General features: G+C 42.9%; 1 protein-coding gene across 1 annotated transcript in view; it reads right to left on the reverse strand.

Annotated features, from left to right (window-relative positions):
• GOLGA2 (golgin A2) overlaps nt 1-22,071 on the reverse strand; it is a 1,989,954-nt gene that overhangs the window by 1,110,817 nt on the left and 857,066 nt on the right. The window contains exon 17 of the mRNA XM_044058153.1: nt 12,005-12,092. Coding sequence (XP_043914088.1) covers nt 12,005-12,092 — 88 coding nt within the window. The remainder of the gene's footprint in view (nt 1-12,004; nt 12,093-22,071) is intronic.

Raw genomic sequence — 22,071 nt, forward strand, 5'->3', positions numbered from 1 at the left:
TCCAGGTGCAACTAACCATAGGCAAAACTGCTCTACAAATTGTAGCATGCTACAGGCCACCCTCTCAAACTCAGGAACCCCACACAGCCTTCCTGAAGACACTGGAGGGTATAAATGTATCTCCAAACACCATCATATTGGGTGACTTCAACTACCCGAATATAGACTGGGAACATTACTCAAGCCCTAACTTTCTAGCCCAACGGTTCCTGGAGTTCATAAATTCAAATGCCATGGAACAGCTAGTCACTGTTCCCACGAGAGGAGAAAATATACTAGATCTCATTGTCACAAACATGGGGACAAAATGCTCCACACCGAAGTATATCCCTCATTGGTGAGATCTGATCATAAACTAATCTCACTGGAAATCCACATCCCGCCCCCACCCCAAACAAAAGACCATAGTGAAGAACTTCTCTAAAGCAAACTTCACACTACTCAAGACTGGTGTGGTATCCTTCAAGGCCCCTGAGCCAGTGGAAACCACAACCCAAGCTGCGGAAGCCCTTACAAATGCCTTCTATGAACACCTCCAGGACTGCATGGATCAGGCAATCCCAAATAAAACCAAGACTCTTTTCACAAAGGGCAAACGTCCAGTCTGGTGGACCCCAGCCATTAACAAACTTTACAATAAGAGGAGAAAGCTATTACATGATAGAACAAAATCCATAAAAGGGAAGTCACCCCTGATCATTATTAGTAAAAAATACGAGCACTCATAAAATCAACTAAGGCCAATTTTGAGAGAAAAATTGCCATGGATTCAAAGGACAATCATAAGGCCTTTTTCAGCTATGTTAGGAACCTGGGTGGAAACTCCCAGATATGCTCAGAATTAGTCCAAAATGATACAAAAATCACTGAACCCACAGACATTGCCAACATACTGGCAGACAGGTTCAGTGCAAACTTCACCCCTCTCCCCTAAAGGAGAGATAACTATCCCAGCCGAGTGTAGCCTCCCGGACATCTCAAATGCGCAGGTGAAAGCTGCTCTCTAAAGCTAAAAACACAGCATCAATGGGACCGGATGGTGTCCCCGGCTGTGTGCTACACGAGCTAAATGAGGAATTAAACCCGCACATAAGGCAGCTGTTTAATCTCAGCCTTACCACAGGATACGTGCCCAAGGAGTGGCGTATGGCAACTGTTGTCCCACTCCACAAAGGCGCCTCACGGACCCTGGTAATTACCGCCATAAGCTTAACAAGTCTAGTCTGCAAAGCTATGGAGAGGATCATAATGGAGCTCATAAACAAAGATATAGAGGACTTGCAGACATTGGACCCGACCCAGTTTGGCTTTGTCAAGGGAAGATCATGCCTTCTGAACTTGGTCGACTTCTTCGAAACAGTCACCAAGGCCATTGATGAGGGAAAGGCAGTCCATACAGCCTACCTTGACCTTGCAAAGGCTTTCGACACAATACCCCACTCGGGTATTGTAGAAAAACTTACCAGCTTAAATGTAAACCCATATGTCACAAGATAGGTTGCAAACTGGCTTAAGGACAGAACCCACAGGGTTAGAGTTGCTGGCGCTGTGTCAGACTCCAAGCCGGTCACAAGTGGTGTCCCACAGGGATCGGTCCTTGGCCCCCTATTGTTTGGCATCTACTTCTCAGACGTACAGGCCAACATGGGAGGACTTTGGATGACAAAGTTTGCAGACGACTGCAAATTGGGCGCCATAGTGGAAAGTGCATCGGACACGGATATCCTTCAGAAGGGACTCACGGAAACAGATAGCTGGTGCCAGAGCCATGGCCTGAAGTTAAACGCCAAAAAATGTATAGTCATACCCTTCGGGAAAAACAAGGTAACCCCAAGCTACCATATAGGTGGCAATCCACTAAGCACAGAAGAGGTTATCAGGGACCTGGGGACCCAGGTTGACAGTGGCCTTTCTTTGACACTCACATTGCTAAAGTGGTTAGAAAGACCTTCTACATTGCCCACCTGATCATGAAGGGATTCACATCCAGATCTAGTGAGGTCATTGTTCCCCTGTACTCTTCACTTGTCAGACCAATGATAGAGTACAATGCCCCATTCGGGATGTATCTCACCCGACATCTGCAGCAATTGGAGAGACCCCAAAAGTTCCTCACCAAAAGGATAAAGGGACTCCAAAATCTGTCATATGCTGCCAGATTGAAGAAACTCCAGCTCTATTCAGTCGCATACCGTCTGCTCAGAGGTGACATGTGCCTGACATACAAGGCCATGTCCAACCCGAATTAATGGACATGCTCCACCTCAAAAATCCAAATCCACCAAAACCACTAGAGCAAGCGACTTAAACCTTAGCACGGATATAAATAGGACGTGCTGGAGGGATAGATTTATCACTCAGAGACTCCCTATGCTGTGGAATAAAATCCCGGTCCATGTGAGGCAGAGCACCTCGCTGACTCTGTTCAAGAGAAATCTAGACCTGTGGATGGGAGATCGTAGGTTTACCCCGGGAATCATCTCTGTGTCACTGCTGGACAGAGGCACAACAAACTAATGGGCACAGTATTTTTTCATATAAGGGGTGGCGTAAGCCACAAAAATTTGGGCTAGGCTTATAAATGCCTTAGGGCAGATAGCCTAGTATATACCTATGAACCTATGAACCTATGAGAGGCAGAGGAGGAAAGGCATAGACGTGAAGGTTGTTCCAACTGAATGATAGAGCATCCACTTTCCAAGCATTTGGATGAAACATCTTTGTGCAAAACTTTGGCAGCTGAAAATTTAGTGGAGAAGCGAACAGATCTATGTCTGGAGTCCCCCAAAACACTGTCAACTGTCGAAATACATGAGGATCCAGTTTCCACTCGTGGGGATCCACCATCCGTCTGCTCAAAACATCCGCTAAGGAGTTCTGTGCTCCTGGCAGAAACCTTGCTTGAAGAGTGAGGTGCAAACTGAGAGTCGTCTCCCACAAAATCATAGCTTGCCTGCAAAGTGGGTACGAATGGGTTCCCCCTTGCTTGTTGATGTACCACATGACAGTTGTGTTGTCTGTTTGAATCAACACTTGTCCTGGGTGTAGTAGTTCCTTGAAGGCCATCAATGCAAATTGGACTGCTAACATCTCCTTCATGTTGATATGCAAATGCTGAAGTCTGGCAGGCCACGTGTCTTGAACCCATTTTCCATTGAGGTGTGCTCCCCAAGCCTTGTCCGAGGCATCTGTCGTTAAGATCTGACTCGCCTCTGGTCGGGTCACAGAGAGTCCCTTGTTTAGGTGACATTCCTGAGCCCACCACAAAAATTCCTTTTGAATGCAAGGTATTATCTGAATGACAGTGTCCAAATTGTGGCAGTGTTGCGTCCATACACTCTTGAGATACCATTGTAACTTCCTCATATGCAGTTTGGCATTGGGAAGCACCAGAATACAAGATGCCATGAACCCCAAGGCTTGAAGGACTGTCCTTGCAGTCAGCCTGGACAGATGAGACAATTTTTGGAAGTAAAGGGAAAGATTTCTTTGCTTGTCCGGGGTCAAAAATGCCATCTGAGAGGCTGTATTCAGCCTCACACCCAGAAAGCACATGTCCTGAGAGGGTACTAGACTGGACTTTATTTCGTTCACAGAATACCCTAGGCACCTTAACACTGCCATAACATACTGAAGATGGTGAAGTAGCTCGTCTTTGTCTTGAGCAAGAATCAGGCAATCGTCCAAGTAAGGATAAATCTTTATTCCTCTTAACCTGAAGAGGCTATCACCGGAGCCAGAACCTTTGTGAATACCCTGGGCGCAGTAGATAAGCCAAAGGGCAATGCAGAGAACTGATAATGTAAAGTCCCAGCCCGAAAACGCAGGAATCTCCTGCAGCTTGGCCTGATAGGAATATGAAGATAAGCCTCCTTGAGATCCAGAGTTACCATCCAGTGATCTTTGCCTAGCATAGGTAGAAGTTGTTGCAAAGTCAACATTTTGAATTTTGGAATGTCCAGGTATGTGTTGAGAATAGACAAATCCAGAATCGGTCTCCAAGTGTCCCCCTTTTTTGGTACAAGAAACAGGTGAGAATAAAATCCTAGGCCCACCTCTGATGGAGGCACCTGCTGGATAGCTCCCATTTGAAGAAGTAAAGAAATCTGTTTGTGAGCCTCTGCCTTTTGCTGAGGAGGAACGTCTGGCATGCCTTTGAAAGGGGGCAATGTGTGGAAATAAAACTTGTAGCCACGGTTTATAATGTCCAACACCCATTTGTCCTGGGTGACTAAAAGCCAATTTTGTCTGAAAAGTGCTAACTTTCCCCCCAGAGGAGCTGCCAGACAAAAAGGATCGGGCAGCTGAAGATGCAGGTCATTGGGTCTGCTTACGAAAGGACTGGCCCCTGCCCTCACCAGCAGACTGCGCAGGGGAACTCCACGTCCTAGGCCTAAAAGAACCCTGTGCATGAGCTCTGCCCCTACCACGTCTAGATCTGCCCCTAGACTGTAAATCAGAAGGGTAAGCCCATCCCTTAGTAGGCCAATTTCTGCTAAACTTAGGGGACTGCACTTAGAAATCTTTAACAGTCTGCATAGACTTAGCTTTGTCCTCCATTTTTTTCAAGACTGACTCCACAGGAGAACCAAACAAAACTTTAGACTGAAGGGGAGCATCCAGAATTCGAGCTTTAACATGCTCTGACAAGTTCTGATCCTTAAGCCAAGTGTGCCTACGAATAACTGATCCAGTGGCAGCCACCCTAGAAGAGGCCTGCAAAGCATCAAAACCACACTGCAAGGAATGCTTACCCACCTGATCAGAGGCATGGACCAAATCCTGTAATTCTTTACACTCTATGCCCTCTGCTAAAGCATCCACCTTAGATTTCAATTGACTAAGAAGAAAATTCTGGTATTTCAGCATATGAAACTGGCAATTTAAAGCCCTCATTGCAAGTGTGGAAGAGGTATACACTTTTTTACCCCACCTGTCCAGAGCTCTAGAGTCCTTATCCATAGGAACTGGGTTCTTTACAACAGAAGCCCTGACACCCTTAGGTCCCTGGCTAACAGTTTCAGGGTCCGCCCTAGGGCTCTTATACAAATATTTATGAGCCTCAGGCACCCTGTAATACCTGTCTGGCTTAACTGGGGCAGGAGGCAAAGAGTCTGGATTAAGACAAGCCTCCGAGAAAACATCCTGTACAACATCTAAGACCGGAGGAATAGCCAAGGGCCTATGTTGAGGTAAAAACAAGAATTCCCTAAGCCTCTTTCGGGAATCTGAGAAATCCTGACCTTCCCATTTAAAATGCTCCCTCATAGAATGCAGGGTTACTGAAAAAGAAAAATCCTCTGGAGGGGAAGCAGAGGGACTAGAATCCTCTGCGTCAGAATCAGAATAAGGGGGAAAATCCGGAATGTCTTCAGCCGAAGACTATGAATAATCTGAAGAATGCTCCAATCCTTCCACCTCTGGCTCCACCCTAGGCCTCTTATCTGGAGGGGGCATAGAACCTCTAATTAAGGTAATTAAATCTTCTGCCATTTTAAGCATGTGCTTTTTAGGCACAGAACCTGCAGAACTAGGACTGACACCAGAGGAAGATAAACCAGGCCTGGCCCTAGAAGGTACTTTAGAAACAGAGGGAGAAGGCCTAACCACCTTATGCAAAGAAGGGAGCACAGCCACCTGAGAGGACCCCTCAGCCTGACCTGACTCCTGAGAGGCCACATCTTGCAAAACTAAAGGTTCCTCCTGAGACTCAACAGAAACCTCGGCCGGATCCACAGATTCCACCGTGGTCTCTAAAGAACCGGCGTCTGGAACGGACGACTCATCCTGCCTGGATTTCAAAGATTTCTCCTTGCGCTTCTTAGCGGTAGCGGGCGTCGGAGGATCCGACGGCATATTATAATTACACCGCTTACCGAAGACAAGCCTAGCACAATCTAACCTACGCTTAATAGTGCGCTTATTAAATTTAGCACAAAAGCGACACCCGACTACGTCGTGCTCAGGCCCCAAACAAGGAATACAAAGAGAGTGGTAATCCCTATGAGGTATCTGTTTCCCACAAGAAATACAATTATTCATTTTTTCTGACATCCGGAATTAACTGAGGCAAGAAAAGACAAAAATATTCCCCAACGGGGTACTTAGCCCAACTTGGTCTTCGGTCTGAAACTCAGAAAACGAAAATTTCAGGATGCCGAACGGCACTTGCAAACGCTGCTTCTGCTTCGGACCATGCGGCAAGAAAGACTGAGGATATGACGTCGGTCATGCGCTTTAGTACTACGGCGTACTGACGTCAGATCTAAGCAACCATGACCGACGCCAGCCTAACACTTTGGTATTCGGGCCGACCGAGGACAGTAGACTACCCACAGGTTATGACTGCAGCAATGTGAGATGAAGAACATCCAAAGATTCCCAAAAATACATAAGGAGCAAAGAAAGGACAGCATCTACTGACTTAGGTATTACTATAGGAAGACATCAAACCTGAGGAAGAGGACCTTTATCTGACAGATGACCATTTCCCTACCAAAGCCAATCATAACTGGACAGTGGGGGAAAGTAGCCTTTGGACCCTGTACAATGAGATGGAAGCCTCTCCTAAGGACTTCTCCCTGATGGGAAACCCAACAATCTGTCAGGGAGGTACAAGAATGGACTTGCAAGTAAATACAATTGAGTGGGTAGAAGGGGGGGTCTAATGATCAGCCATTGGGGATAGTGAAATAAACAAGGAAAGGGTTTTAAGCCTAAACCCTCCAAGAATATTAGAAAACAGAACCAAAGTCAGGTACAAATAGTCTAACTGCCATTGAAGCCAAAATAGGGCCAATGAGACTAGCAGGATCAAACTTCAAGTAAAAAAACAGAAAAAAAGGAGGCGGACATACCACGGACCCTCAAACATCTATGTTATAGGAAAAAAATGAAACCTAAACCAAAAGAACAGGCATTGGAAACTTCATCTCTGTCAATGACACAGAAAGGGGTGGTTAGAGGGACTGAGAAAACTATGGAGTAATGGTCAAAAGCAGACCTTGCTAGGCGCATCTACCAGGGATCTAAGTCAAGTTGCTGACTGCTCAAATTATCAAACGGCTAAACACTGAGCCATAAATGTTGAAAAACTAAACATTGGAACAACAAAAAGTAAACAAACCTTTTTTTGCAAGGGTACAAGCCTCCAGCACCCCCACAGCCCCTGCTAATTATATATACCAACTCAAACATCACAGTGGAGAAAGGGCCAATTCCCTCCTCCATAAGAGCTCCCTTCACCTCTCTGCTTTAATGTTTAATTTTTCAATATTTATGGGTTGATGTTTTATGGAAGTAGATCCATCTACCAGGCAAACAGGAGGAATAAAATAAAAATACAGCAAGCCAAGCAACATAAGTATAGCAGAGAACTAAATTCCATGTCTCAAAACATGTAGCAGATTACTGTTTAAGCAGAGCCAAATTAATACAAAAATATCAACCAACAAAGACTCGCTCTGGAAAAGGGAGAATGCATCAGACTCTGCGGTATAACAGTGCTATGTCTTAACATAAAAACAAAATGTAACATTAAGCCAAGAATATCTAAAGGGAGCAGCAGCTACCTCTGCAAAAATTGCAAACATATGTAGCACAATAACATCAACCAATAGAAATTCACTATGAAAATTGGAAGATGCATCAAAGAGAATATAGAAAAAAAACTTGGCAGAAAAACAAAATTAATAGTCAGCATGAGATGCTAAAACAATGTCTTTGCATAAAAAAACAATATGCAGCAGTAAGCCAACTCTGGCTTGCAGTACAGAAACCAAATCTGTTCCAACTGACACTGAATGTAGATCTAGAAGAAACTCAGGAAAAAAAAAACATGGGAAAATTACTCACCAGAACTTAAGAAAAACTAACTGATTTGCCTAGGACAGTGTTTCAGAGGTTACTGACTTCTGCACAGTGGCAGAGATCTGGAGATGGATCTTCAGATGCTGTGCATTGCATGTAAAAGGTACAGGCCAGGGTAGTCTGTAAAGATTTTATCAGCCAGGATGACTAACTGCATGCCAATCTTGGCCCTACAAGAGAGGTTTATGAATCTACCATCATTAGATTTACAGAACTACCTCTCCTTGCTTTGACCCACGTGTAAAATCACTGTGCATGTGTACGCCGACTCCTGCTCATGGAAGGTGTGGCTGCTGTACTCCTCTCTCACACCGAATTGTCCAATGACCTCGCAGTTTGATCTATTTATAGCTCAGTAACTACCCTCACAAAAACTGCCTCCACCCTACCACCTTAAAGAGCCCTATTAGGAGCAAATACAACCTTATTCAATGCCTAATCCACTATCTATTCTTACTATACTTCATCTTCGTTCTATGACTGGCTTACACTGAACTCAACAAAAATAATAAAGTAACATAACTTTACTCAAAAGAACATATTTTCTGAGGTTAATTTAAAAAAAGAAATTCCACATATACCGGGTAGCCAATTTTCTAAAGCAGAGCTAACACGACTACTGTTCCACCTTTATACCAATATTTTTTTTAATACAGACTAAGCAATGCACACTTCAAGCTATGCAAATTGTCATTTATAATATTACTTATTTCTCTACTAATTTCAGCACCTTACATTAATGACTCACTCACATCAGAAGCAAGTCGCATACAAACTGGTTCCCAACACAATTACAAAATTATCTAAATGGTGAATAATGGAAGTTACTTGCCATAATGCTTGATCCTTGTTATCAAGCCCATCAGATGCCACTGTTTGATCCAATATAGACTTTGCTAGTGCTTTGTGTCTCCAGCTTCTCTCAGATTTTACCCTCTTATTATTCCACTATATGCCAAAAGACCTCAGACAGACTTTGCTGACTACTGTTGGTTGTATTATACTTGCATAAATTTGTTTAACATAGGTAGCATTAGCCAGAAGAGTCCAGCATTATAGCAAGTGCATAACTTCCATATCCTATTTCATGCATCTTTCTTGTCCAATGCAACAGATGGGTCATAATCCCAAGCTACCTGAATTTCTGGGAGACATAATGACAGGATACCACTGAGAACTGTAGCTTTGAAGAATGCCTGGAAATTATATACAGCTTGCAGTGTTGACCAAAGTTATGCAACACAGAACATGTTGCTCTAACACAGACTTCATCTGTCGACGAATTCATGAAAAAAGACGGAAAGCAGAAAAGGACCTTGTAGAATGAGGTCTGTTACGTAAAGTAAATCCAAAGGATATGCAGTCAGACAGCCATCTAGACAGGATTATTTTAGCTGCATTTTGACTGATCTTATTTGGGGAAAATGAAGTTAACAACACTGCTTATCCCAAACCCAATAGGTTTAAGGATGATGAGGGGTTCAACATTACCAGAGAAGTTAGAGAAATGGGAGAGGAGTACAGCGATGGGGCCATTTTAAACAGCCCACACCTCTCACTTAGAAGATCCCACGGAAGGAAATGGTTTATTCAAAAACAGGACACAGATGGAGAACCCTTACAGATAAAAGAAAGGGAAAGGTAAGGGGCAGAAGTGATAGGTTTAGCTGTTTAAGATTCTGATATACTGTTGCATTTTCACTCCCGTTTTGTCACCAACAATTCTATTCAGAATGATGGAATAGCTGACAGCTCACAAGGCCTTAAATTTTTTTTTTTTTTTTTTTTTTTTTTTTTTTTTTTTTTAAGTATTTTAGTTTATTTAAAAAAGGTTTTGCCTACATACCAACTACAAGTTTGGATATTGGGAAGACAATTTTAGACTTGAAATTTGATAGAAAGTTAAATGTTGGAGTTTTACTTTGACTAGACGGGGTACAGATATTAGCAATTCCTAGATTCCTGTTTAGTAAGGAAAAGTGTTTTCAATCTCCCTCTCCAGCCAACCATCAGTACGTTTAAAAGGCTATGGATTAATGATATTCATAACAGGTATACCAAAAAAACAGTTAAAATGGATGATTTTATTACAGGAGATTACAAAAAATCATGATATACATGTTATGAAGCCAGACAAGGGCAGGGGAGTGGTTATCATGAACAGTATTGACTATTCAAGTCAAATGTTCACTTTGCTCAACAACGAGGAACAATATCACAGATTATCTAGGAATGAGATTCATGTGGCATATAGCAAGACAGATGCCTTTTTACATTACCTACTTCTGGAGGGAAGGATTGACAGAGGTACCAGTTTCTCAAAGTATAACATCCAGTTGTACCAAATATTTTTGGTATACCCAAATACATAAAGACATTATGATCCACCACTCTGGCCCACTGTGGCTGCTTCTAACTCTACTACCCACCCCTTGGTTTTGCCTGCTGGCCAGATAATTAAGGGCTTGAAATCACCTTTTAGTTATATCCTGAAGGACTTGTGGGATTTTTTTTTTTAAGGAATATCAAATGGAGTTTTTTTTCATGAAAACTGGCTTCTGCTCACTACAGATGTCAAGGATTTGTTTTCCTGTATCCCACACAGATTGTGGCTTGATAGCTTCCATTACTTTATTTGTGTCCATAGTAATTTTGATAATGGTAAGGTAAACATGACATCTGAGTTTATGGAAATTACTTTGAGTAACAATAGCGTGTTTTTTGAGGGCGAGTACTTTAAACAAGTTAGCAGCACAGCAAAGGGTGCTGTGTGTGTCCAGTTGTATGCAGATATCAAATTGTGGTATTGGGAGAAAAGGTATGTTTTCCCTTCCACCAATGCTAAGTATCTCACCACCTATTTCAGAATTTTGGATGATATTTTTTTAATCTGGAAAGGGGATAATGTTGAGCTAAAGGGCTTCACAGACTACTTAAATTACACTACTACGTTTCTGTACTTTACCTAGAACTTTTCGACTGAGTATCAACTATTTGGATGTCCTTTTCGAGAAAGACTTTAGTTTGAGAAAATTTAAAGTATACCAAAAGCCCACATTTCCAATAGTTATTTGCATTTTGAAAGCTGCCACCCATTTAAACAAACTCAATTTTGGTAAAAGGCCAAATTGTACAATTAGCCAGGATTATTTTCAATGAAGGGGAATTACAAGCAGAAATAGAATTCTTGAAAACAATGCATCATGAAAGTGGCTACCCTGATGTTTTGCTTGAAGAGATCCACCAAGAAATCAATAATGGAAGATGTTCCAAATTCCTTCCTATTTTGGGAAGTGGGGCACCTGTGGGGAAGCAAGGGTTGAGTAGTTTTGCGAATGCCAATAAGACTAAGGTGCCTTTTTATGTTAGTTTGGTGTTAAACTATTCCCAAGAAAGCAATATTATCAAGAATATGATTAAAGCAAATTGGAAAATAGCTGTGTTACGTCAATGTGTAACAACATAATACAAAAGAGTTGTGCAACTCAAGTAGTACAAAAATTTGAACAAAAAATCAAGATTTAGAGTTTCTAATTGCTGTTATCTCCCATAACAGCAGCTTTTAAATCTAAATTACAAAGGTAATTTTGTAATAAAATAGGTAGGCGGTATGGGTTTTGTGCTGTGACTACAGTTTTCAGTTTATTATGAAACAAAAGCAAAATTAAATCAATGAGATATCAGTTTTAATTTTTTTCTTGACCTTATGAAACAACCTATTTCCATATAATAAAAAGAGCAATTTCTATAAGTGACAGCTGTTTTTTTTAACATTAGTTAAAAAGAAAAGAATGATCAGTACTTTGCTGAAAAAGAAATCATCCAAGTTGTCTGTACCTAGGATAACCTTAAACAAGGATTAGGGTATGGATCCAGAGTTCTAGCTTTAATCGAATCACAAAAACATGATCATTTTAGTCATATAGGTACTACACAGGATTATAACAAGAATTTTAGGGAGGGAAATACAAATTGCATTCCCACACTGCTGTTAAAGGAACTCTAATACAACATACCACCAAAGTGTATTTGTTGGAGGGGCTGGACATATGCATGAACTGCACTGCTACTTTTGCAAAGACTACATAAAGCTTGAAACTAGCCATTAATGGATGTCTTCTTCGGTTTACCTTACCTGATTTATTTTGTAGGTCAGATAAAGAAGTCTCAAGCTCAGATATCTGAGAGGCACATTTCTCTTTCTCCTCCAAAAGTGCATGTACCTACAAAAACACAAACAGTAATTCAACCTCTGTAGTAAGAAGTATTTATCAATCAGGAATCCAGACTTCAAATTCAGACCTCTCAGACACTCAATAACAATTTTCAGTATTGTAAGGATAAAGCTAATTTAAAAAATACCTTTTACAGTCACATAATGTGTTACCCTTAATCCTTAAAATGCCTTCTCTGTTATTATGACTTGCACACTCAATTTTAACTGAGAGATTCTTGAGTGTGGAGGTGCAGCATCACTGTTGCACAAAAGTTCTAGAAGATAACAGGTGCACCAGTTTAATAACATCAAACCCACACAACGTAAGCTGCAAGCCCTTCAAACTCTACCCATTACAAATCAAAACACATTATCCAGTCAGTAGTTTCAGAATGAGGAATCTCAGACTAAGATACCTACTTTGCTTATCTGAAGGTGTTACTACTTACAAAAATATGATGTAAAGACCAAGAATCAATAGCAATAATCTGCAGTGGACTCATTTACTTGAGAATGGAATTATGTGCACAAGTAACACGACTGTATACAAGACACAGTGTTATTTCAATTAATGGTAATACTTCATAACATAACCCAGGCAGAAAACATACTAAATTTATGAGTATGCATGACTCATTTTTATCAGCACACTTTAGGTTTTTCATGCTTTACTAATGCCAAAGGTAGTTAACTGTGCAGCATACACTAGAATCACATTAAGTACCACATTCTTTTCCGAATAGTAAAGGGATTTAGTCACAAGAAGCATCTTAGAACACCTGCATTAGTTCAGAAATGACTTGCCACCAAAAAAAGTCTACATCTGGAATGACAAACTCCAAGATGATGAAAAACTGTTGGAACAGATCTGAAGGCGGTCTTTCATGCCACACTACAGTATTTTGATGCATCCTAATTTTCAGGCCTAAAAGTTTAAGGGGTCCAGTAGCTATGATTATTGAATGTAATGAAGTAATTTCAGTTACCTACTGAGGCTCCCAGTTCCTAAAAACAATTGCATATGAACAGATTTAGAAAAATGTAAAATATAATCCACAAAACTCTTGACTATAACATGGATACTTATGTTAAAAAGCAGTATATCTATGCAGTATGATGATGATGATGTTGATGGCACTTAATTAAAAAATACAATAATGTTTAAGCTACATGGCCTTCCCAGAATAATAAGCAAAACCAGTGGCTCTTGGGAAAAGCAATGTTGCAAGTGGAATTCCGGTTTAGGGTAACAAATAAGCAGCAGGTGTCTGTTTGCATTCCCAAGAGAAATGGTCAGGACAACTTCAGCATAGGCTGGAGTTTAGCTCCTGCAGCACATGGTCTTAGGAAAAGTGCAGGGAGGAACTTGGCAAAAAGCATACAATGATATACTCTGTACGGCTCTAAATACATGTCATGTGATTGCTGCAAGAACAGGTGAAGGACCAGGTACAAAAAAATATACAAGACCCATCAAGGCAAACAATTTGTAACACTCATACAATGTGATGTATTTTAAACGTGTTTTACCACAGGATAACGTAGAGCTATAAAACAATCACATGTACAAAAAGTACAGTTGTGTAAGAACTTACTATAAAGTACAGTTGTGTAAATTCTTACCATAATGGCAGATGTTTTTCTCTTCACTGTTGCAGTATTCTTTACATTAGGGATCCCCTAAGTAGGGCCAGTATACCATAGGCTTTAGGTTGCCTTAAAGTATGCCAAACATCACATTTATGCTCATTGCGTAGCAAAAGGCATACAGGTGATGTCCGGACATACCATTCTCAGAACTGAGAGCTCCAGTAGGAACACAAATCCAAGAAAAATTCTGGTAATCAGTATATCCAAAAGAGAAATGGACCAGAGAGTGGGAGTGAATACTACAACAGTGAAGAGGACCATCTACCATTACAGTAAGATTTTACACAACTGTACTATGTTCTTCCATTTCACTGTTGCAATATTCTTTACATTAGAAGAGTGTTAAACCTCAAGAAGAAAAAAGGGAGGATGAAGAACAAGAGCAGCCTTTCAGGAAGGATGGCCCTAGCAAAACCAGCTCTTGAGATTCCATCCAACTTGTAGAGCTTGGCAAATGAATGCAGAGAGGTCCAGGTACCTGCCTCAAGAATAAAGTTGGTATCCAAACCCTTGAAAAAAACACTGGAAAAAACATAGCCTAGTAGAATGAGCCTTAAAATAAGGAAGGCTCATACCATGAAAGGAACAAAAAAAAAAAAAACAGTGTTTGTGATCCAAGAAGAAATAGTTTGCTTAGATACAGCTAATCCCAAGGACCTGGGATGAAAGGAAAAAAAGAGTTGCGTTCTTGCCATAACTTCGCATCTGTACTATCCAGTGTCATTATTCCTCACAGGTGGGTCTAGGATCTGACCTCGGATCCGAGCAGGCCACTTCTCAGACAGATCCAGAGCTCAATATCCCTTACTTATTTATTTTACATTTGTTAACCGGGAAAGTCAGACTTAGAACGAGCCAATTTTCTGCGGAGGCCCGGGGAGAAATGCTCCAGATGCAAGTCTTTGCAATGTGGGAAGAAACCCACACGAATGCAGGGAGGACATGCAGACTCCGCACAGAAGGCACCCCAGCAGAGAACCAAACTGGAGAACCTTTTGCTGTGAGGTGACGTTACCACTGCACCGCCCTTACTACCTAACCCACAGATCGAGTTTGCAAAATTAGCTGAAAAGCAGGAACACAACATCTGCAACAGAAGTCAAACTTCTCACCAGATTCAACCCACTTCAGCCTCACCAGGCCTATCAGAAAGAAGGGGGGAGAAGGATGGGAATGTGAGGAACAACGACACTGGATAGCACAGACGCCAAGTTATGGCAAGTACATAACTCTCTATCTGATGCTGTGTGTGATTAATCACCACAGATGGGCCACAGTCCCCAGCTACTAGATACCCTGGGTGGCCTCAAGGAAGGATATGCCAGAGCACAGAGGAACAAAAGGAAGCGCTGTTCCTAGAAACTACAGACCTCATCAAGAGAAAGACTAGCCAAAAAGGCCGATGACCTAGAACAGACCTAGCGGAGTGGGCCTTAACTGGTCTGGATAGGACTAAATTCTGACTAGCATAAATGAAGGAAACACAACCAACAATCCACCTGGAGACAGTCACTTTGGAAATTGCCTGACCCCTTCTGTTTTGGGAGAAAGCCACAAAAAGTTGTTCCAACTTTCTAAACTCCTCAGTCCTTTTTAAATAAAAATGCAATTGTCTGTGGACATCTAAACAATACAAGATATATTCTTTACTAGAGTAATTAGGGAAGAAGACCAGTAGCTGAATAGACTGATTTAAGTTTGCTTCAAAGGCCACTTTGGGGAAAAAGGAAGTATTTGTTCTAAGAGACACCCTTATCCTTGTGAAAAATCATAAATGGGGGCTTAATGCACAGAGCCTGTAGTTCTGAGACCCTCTTGGCAGAAGTAATGGCTACTAAAAAGGCCATCTTCCAGGACAGGAATTTAATGTCACATGAACTAGCAAGTTCAAATGTTTTTTTGTGCTAGAGACTGCAGCACCTAAGTCAAGTCCCATGGAGCTGATGGATCCTTAACAGGAGGGCTAAAAAGGAAAACTACTTTCACAAAGGCTTTGCACAACTAAGAAGAAAAGGTACGCTTACTGCTGACATGGAAATTAGAGATGGCAGCCAACTGGAGATTAACAGTAGAGAAACTCATCCCATCCTGAAAGAGGGAAGATAAGAAGATGATCAGGAACAGGGGCTGAAAAGGGATCGAGATTCCACTGTCTGGCCCAAATGGAAAACCTTTTCCACTTACTGGAATACACTTTCTTTGCAGATGTTTTTTGAGAATCCAAAATAATGTTCCTCACTTGGGAAGGTAGCCTGGACTCGTTAGAATTACTGGAACTGGAGAAACCATGCAGTTAGATGAAGGGTCCGGAGACTGGGAAGTGGAAGGCCCCAGGGGTGGGAGATGAGATCTAGAATGGGATCCATTACCCAAAGTGGACACTTCAGATGAGACCTTAAGGAGATCCATGCCTGATGAGGCCAAAAACAGGCAATGAGAATAAGAGAGTTCTTCAGGCGATGAGCTTTCTGTAAGAATTTGGGTATTAGGGAAATAGGAGAGTAAGCATAGAGGAGACCCAGTGACCAATCATGAACAAGAACATCCCTGGGTGACTCGACTGATGAGGAATCATGGCAAAGTAACTGCTGCATTTGTAGTTGACTGGGGAAGCAAAAAAGGTTGCAGCATGGCTGACCCCAATGGTTCGAGATCTGCCTTGCCACTGATGGATTCAGGGATCACTTGTGAGGACTCTAGATGAACCTGCCGAGTTTGTCAGCCAGCATGATGGAACTCCTGGGTATAAGAATTGTAAGCAGAAAGCACTTGGAAGACATCACCCATTCTCACATTCTCATGGCCTCTCTGCACAGAGGATAAGACAGTGTTCCCCCCCTTGCTTGTTGATATACCAGACTACAGACATGTTTTCCATCTGAATTGCTATGGTCCCCAGAGGGAGACAGTCCTGAAAGGCTTGCAACATTAAAAGGACTGCTCTCATCTCCAGAACATTTATGTGCAATTTGGTCTCTATAGGGGACCATGTGCCTTGAACCGTCCCGCTCTGAAAATACCCCCACACACCACCCCAACAGAGAGGCGTCCATGGTCACTGTGGCCTTGGGTGAGGGAAGAAAAATGGGCCTGCCTAAAAAAAGGCCCTGGGACTGAAGCGACCAAATAAGATGATTCCTGCATACCTGTGTCAATGTTATTGTCATAGACATGGGCCGAGAGAGAATGGACCACTGGACTGCCAGGGCCCACTGGAGAACTCGCCTATGATACCAGGTGTGTGGCACCAACTGAATGGCAGCCACCATAGAGCCTAGCGCTTTGAGAATCAAATGAACAGGTGGGCATGCTAGATTCAATAAAAAAGAAACTTGATCTTGAATCAGCTGGACCCTGCGGGTAGGCAGTGTTGCAGTTTCCGATACCATGTCCAACTGGACTCCAATGAATTCCAGGTTTTGGCATGGAACTAGATTTGACTTGGACAGGTTCACTGTGATACCTACAGGCTGGAAAAGCATAAAGACATACTGGTCACCGGTGTTAGTTGATGCCTCATGGGAGCCATGAGGAGCCAATCATCCAGGTACAGAAAAACCTGGAAACACTGCTGCCAGAGATGAGTCGCCATCACTGCCATACATTTTTTAAACACCCTGAGGGCTGTGGTGAGTCCAAAGGGTAGGGCAATGACTGGCCCCTAGCCGAAAGCATAAATGTTTTCTGGAGCATCTGTCAATCTTTACTATAGTAGGTATCCTTGAGATTCACTAAGCACATCCAATTGTCCTTGCGCAAGACAGGCTGAATGGACTGTATAGTGACCATTCGGAACTTGGACTTCTTGACAGAAAGGTTTAGCTCGCCGTGGTCCAGAACTGGACACTGATCCCTGGTCTTTTTTGGTATCAACAAGAAGTGACAGCAAGTTCCAGACCTTCATTGTCCTGTTAGGACCTCCTGAATGGTTGTTCTTTGAAGGATGTCTTGCACCTCGAGATAGGCAAACTCCCTTTGGCAGGGTGGAACTTCTGGGAGAAATCTGAGTTTGAGGGGGCTAAAAGAAGGGAATAGAGTAACCCCCTGGAAATGATTTTTAGCAACCAATGATTGGAGGTGAGACTTGTCCAGGCTAGTTGGTGAAGGGAGAGATGATCGCAGACTGCCTCCAGGGCAGGACAAGACGGGCAACATATTAGGAGTGCTGGAAGGGCTTCTCCGAGAAGGGTTCTTAGGAGCACTGATTTTGTGGACTCTCCCCTACCCCTAGTGCAGTGTCTACCATTGAATCCCCCTTGCCCCAGCCTGTGGAAGAATATTCCTGTGGAGTATCCTGAAAGGAAGACAGAATCCTCTAGAACCAAAGCTTCTTACCTCCTCTCTGGGTCTTAGGAAAGGACCTCTGGGAGTAGAAAACCTGATCCCTACCACGAAAAGAGTCTTGCCCTCCTGCTCACTGTGGGTTAAGGTCTCTAACAGATGATCCAAACAAAGTGGAACCATCAAAGGGGGGCATTCATAAGGATGACTTAAAGGGCTCTGCAAACCAACAAAGGCAAAGCCAGACATGATAGCGATGCCCATGCCTGCTGCTTGACAGGTGGCCTCCGCAGTACTGGAGGTCAGCCTCATCAAGGCATTTGCTAAAGAAGTGAGAGTGGACAGCCTCTGACAGGGAAGTGGTAAGCTCTGAAACCAAATCCCTCTGAAGCCAGGTAAAGTGGGCCAAGTAATTGGTTGCTCTTAGACCAAAAGTAGCTGAGGCAAACACACACTTTCCAAAATGGTCAACTGCCTGGGACTCCCTGTTCAGGGGATGGACCAAGGAGCTCTTCTCACCTAACTCCTTCTTGGTAACAATGGTCACCACAATGGCATTGACAGGGACCGCTTTGCTCCAAAAAGAACTGTCCTGAGGGAGACTGAGGAACTTATCCGCTTTCTTTGGCAAAGGTTCCACTGTGTCCAGCTCCTTCCAAGCCCTGCTGGTGATGAGATCCACAATCTCATCAGCAGGGGAGGGGGCATTGCAAATGGCTTCAGGAACACAGACTCCTCCGAAGATAGGGGTTGGGAAGGCCATCCACCTCTCTGAGTACTTCCAGAATGTCCCCAAAGGAAACCTCCCTCAGGCAGAATTCAGGGGAGCCCATCTCTTTCCTCAAAATCCGTGTCTTCGGTGAGGAACTCTCTGGGGGAGTCTAAGTGCCTCCTCTTAAACATTCTTTTCTGAAGGGGGTCCTCCACTTTGAGCTTAGGGGAGGACTCTGAAGAGACGGGTACCCCAAGTGGGGTAGTGTTCACAAGAAGCCTGAATCTAGATGGATGATGAGGCCACAGCACCCATTCTGAAAAGGCCTGAGGCGGACCTTGAGAAGGAGAGGAGGTGACTATCAAACTGGAGAAGATCCTCTCTACTGCCCAGAAGGCTGATGAACTGGACAAGGCCCCTTCCCCCAGTGGCTGGGGCCACCTGGAAAGGGAGAAGGGACCCCAATGCAGTACCAAAGCCCCCGGATGATATTGACCCCGAGCTGTCCATCATCAGTCTCCAGGGGAGGGGAGCAGTCCGAAAAATCCAGACTCTAACACATCCCTAGGGAACAGCATTGACCCTCAGAGACAAGGCCCACTCTGGTTCGACGACTGAGGAACCAAGCTGCCCAGGGACCCTGATGATGTCAAGAAGGGGGGATTCCCAACACCACTGACATCCCACTACAAATCTCTGGGTCCTGACATTCCAATTCCCTTTAAGTTGGAAGAGAAAAGTGGAAACCTGTGGATGAGAAGGATCCCCTAGCCGCATGGGCTGGGGATGGCAGCAGGCCCAACTCAATTTGGGCTTTAAGGAAACAACTCATCATCTCTATCCATGTCCTAGGGAAGGAGACTTCCGGACGATCTGGATGAAGCTGAAGAATGGCCAGCTGGGGGAAGATGGCATAATGGTTAAGGTGTTTACCTTACAGACGCAAGGTGCAGGGTTTGATTCTCACTTGGGGTAAATGGCTAGGCTTAAAATAGCCCACAAAGGCCGTTAGCCTAGTATTGAACTATGAACTATAAGATCTTGCCAAGGATCCGGCCTTGGATCCCAAAGTTCTATGGCTTTGAAAAGGAGATCGGCTCAGGCTTCTCAAATTCAACTGGGTCCTACAGGAACCAGAAGGGGAACCCTCTAAAACAGTAGGATCCAATGGTACTGTCGGATCCATCAATCTTTTAGGGTCTGAAGACTTGGGAGCCATACCAGTCAAATCTGACAAACTGGTCGGATCCGTGGATAGTCTGCTTTTACTCAGATCCAAAGGCCTCCGATCTGAAGAGGTCTTGGACCCGATAGCCTGACATGAAGTTCTGGGAACAACAGACTTCGGATCCGAAGCCAAAGAGGCTGGACTCGGATCCAAGGTTCTGTGATCGGAGAGCCTCTGCTTTTTAGGAAGTGAAGATGACAACACCCCAGGGGTAGGAGAAAGTCTCTTCTGATCCTGCAAAGACTTGGAAGGGGAGTCTGAGGACAGACAACCACCCAAGCGCCAAACCTTTGAGAAGCTTATTGTGGCACTCTACAACGGTCCTGGGGTTAAAGGTGGCACAAATGTTGCATTACACCTCCAGGTGTGCCAACCCTAGACAGAAGAGACACTCCTTGCGCGAATTGGAGTACGGCATCTTCTGACTGCACAAGGAGCATCTTTTAAAACCTACAGGCTTATCAGCCACACTAAACTACAACACGCACACACGACCAAATTAACAAAGATCTTGTCTTTTTTTTTTTTTTTTTATCTAATGAAAGACTACACTAAGAAAAGGTGTGAAGTGCTAAGCACTTGAAGAGGAAATGGGAGAACCCATCTAAACAAACAACTAGGTTCTGACAGTGAGGGGAGGAGATACAGTTAAAATGAAAGAGAAAGTAGTTAAAATATAGCAATATCAATCTAAAAAGAAAGAGAGAAGAAAGCTAACAAAATACCACTTGAGCTTAGACCACGTCTGAAGTGATTCAGTGGCAAACAAGATCTGAGGGTTAGAAGGTAGCAAGGGATTATGGGAAAGGGGAGGAGCTCAAGTTCTGGATGTGTCTGAAAAGTGTCCAGCTCGGATCAGAGAGGTTAGATCCTAGACCCATCTGTCAGGAATAATGACACAGATATCATCAGATCAAAGTGCTGAAAAGATTTCCTTACAGTCTTAGTTTTATCTAAATAAAATCTGAGTTGTCTATGCACATCTATGTGTGCAGCACCTTCTGACTGGCAGATTGTGGAGAAGTGAAAAAAGTGGGCAAATGAATAGACTGATTAAGGAACAACTCATTCACCACCTTCAGCATACAAAACGGATTAGTACACAAGGACATCCTGTCCTTATGAAATACCAAATAAGGAGGACAAGCCATAAAAGCTTGAAGCTCAAACACCCATCTGGCAGAACTAAGGGCTAACAAAAGAACAGTCTTCCAAGTGCAAAGCTGCAAGGAAGCCGAAGCTGCAGGCTCGAAAGAACCCATTCAATTTTTCCAAAACAAAATTAAGACCCCAGGGAGGAGGAACAGGCTTCCTGGGATGCCTAATATGAAGGGCATCAGTTTGGAATTGTTTAGCATCAAATATAGAAGCTAGAGAAGAAGATAAATGCAGATGAGCAGAGATAGCTGATGAGTGCCCTAACAGAAAAATAAGAAAACCCAGCATTGAGCAATTCACACAGATAAGAACCAAAGAAACGTCCACAGAAAGTGGATCCAGGTTAGAAGAAAGACACCAAACAGAAAACCTCTCTTCCTGGTATTAGGTTTCCAGGCCTCCTGTAAAACCTGCACCACGAGCTCTGAAAATACATGTATTTTAGGGATCAGAACCCAATCATTCACAGTGTGTGACAGAGAGGCTACACTGGGGCTGAAGAAGCCAACCCTTCTGTTGGGTGACTTAAGTCTTGGTGTATTGGGATTTTAAAAACAACTTGGTTGCAGCAAGAAAAGGCAACAGTATATTTTCCACAGTTTATCGCTTTCATCTGATAAATTACCAAACTTCTTCAGATAAACTGTTTTACACTGAACAACCCTTTTATAGTGACAATACATGACATCACAAAATACAACAGCCAATACCAGCTCCAATCCAACATTTAAAAATGATGAATGTTAAAAACAACTGATATTTTGTAGACCACATATTTTACAAATTATATTTATGTACACACATTCAAGTAAAGGTGCAAATGTTATAAACTATCTGTCATATGTTTTTAATTTAAGGAGGCTATTAATAGAAATCATTTCATTTAGCCCCGGAGGGAATCCACCATTCAGATATATTTGTCACCATGTCTCTATTTTCTAAAACTAGTTTCCAGGG

The sequence above is a fragment of the Protopterus annectens genome, chromosome 16.part0 (assembly GCF_019279795.1).
Source record: "Protopterus annectens isolate FY-2018-M chromosome 16.part0, PAN1.0, whole genome shotgun sequence".
NCBI lineage: Eukaryota > Metazoa > Chordata > Ceratodontiformes > Protopteridae > Protopterus > Protopterus annectens.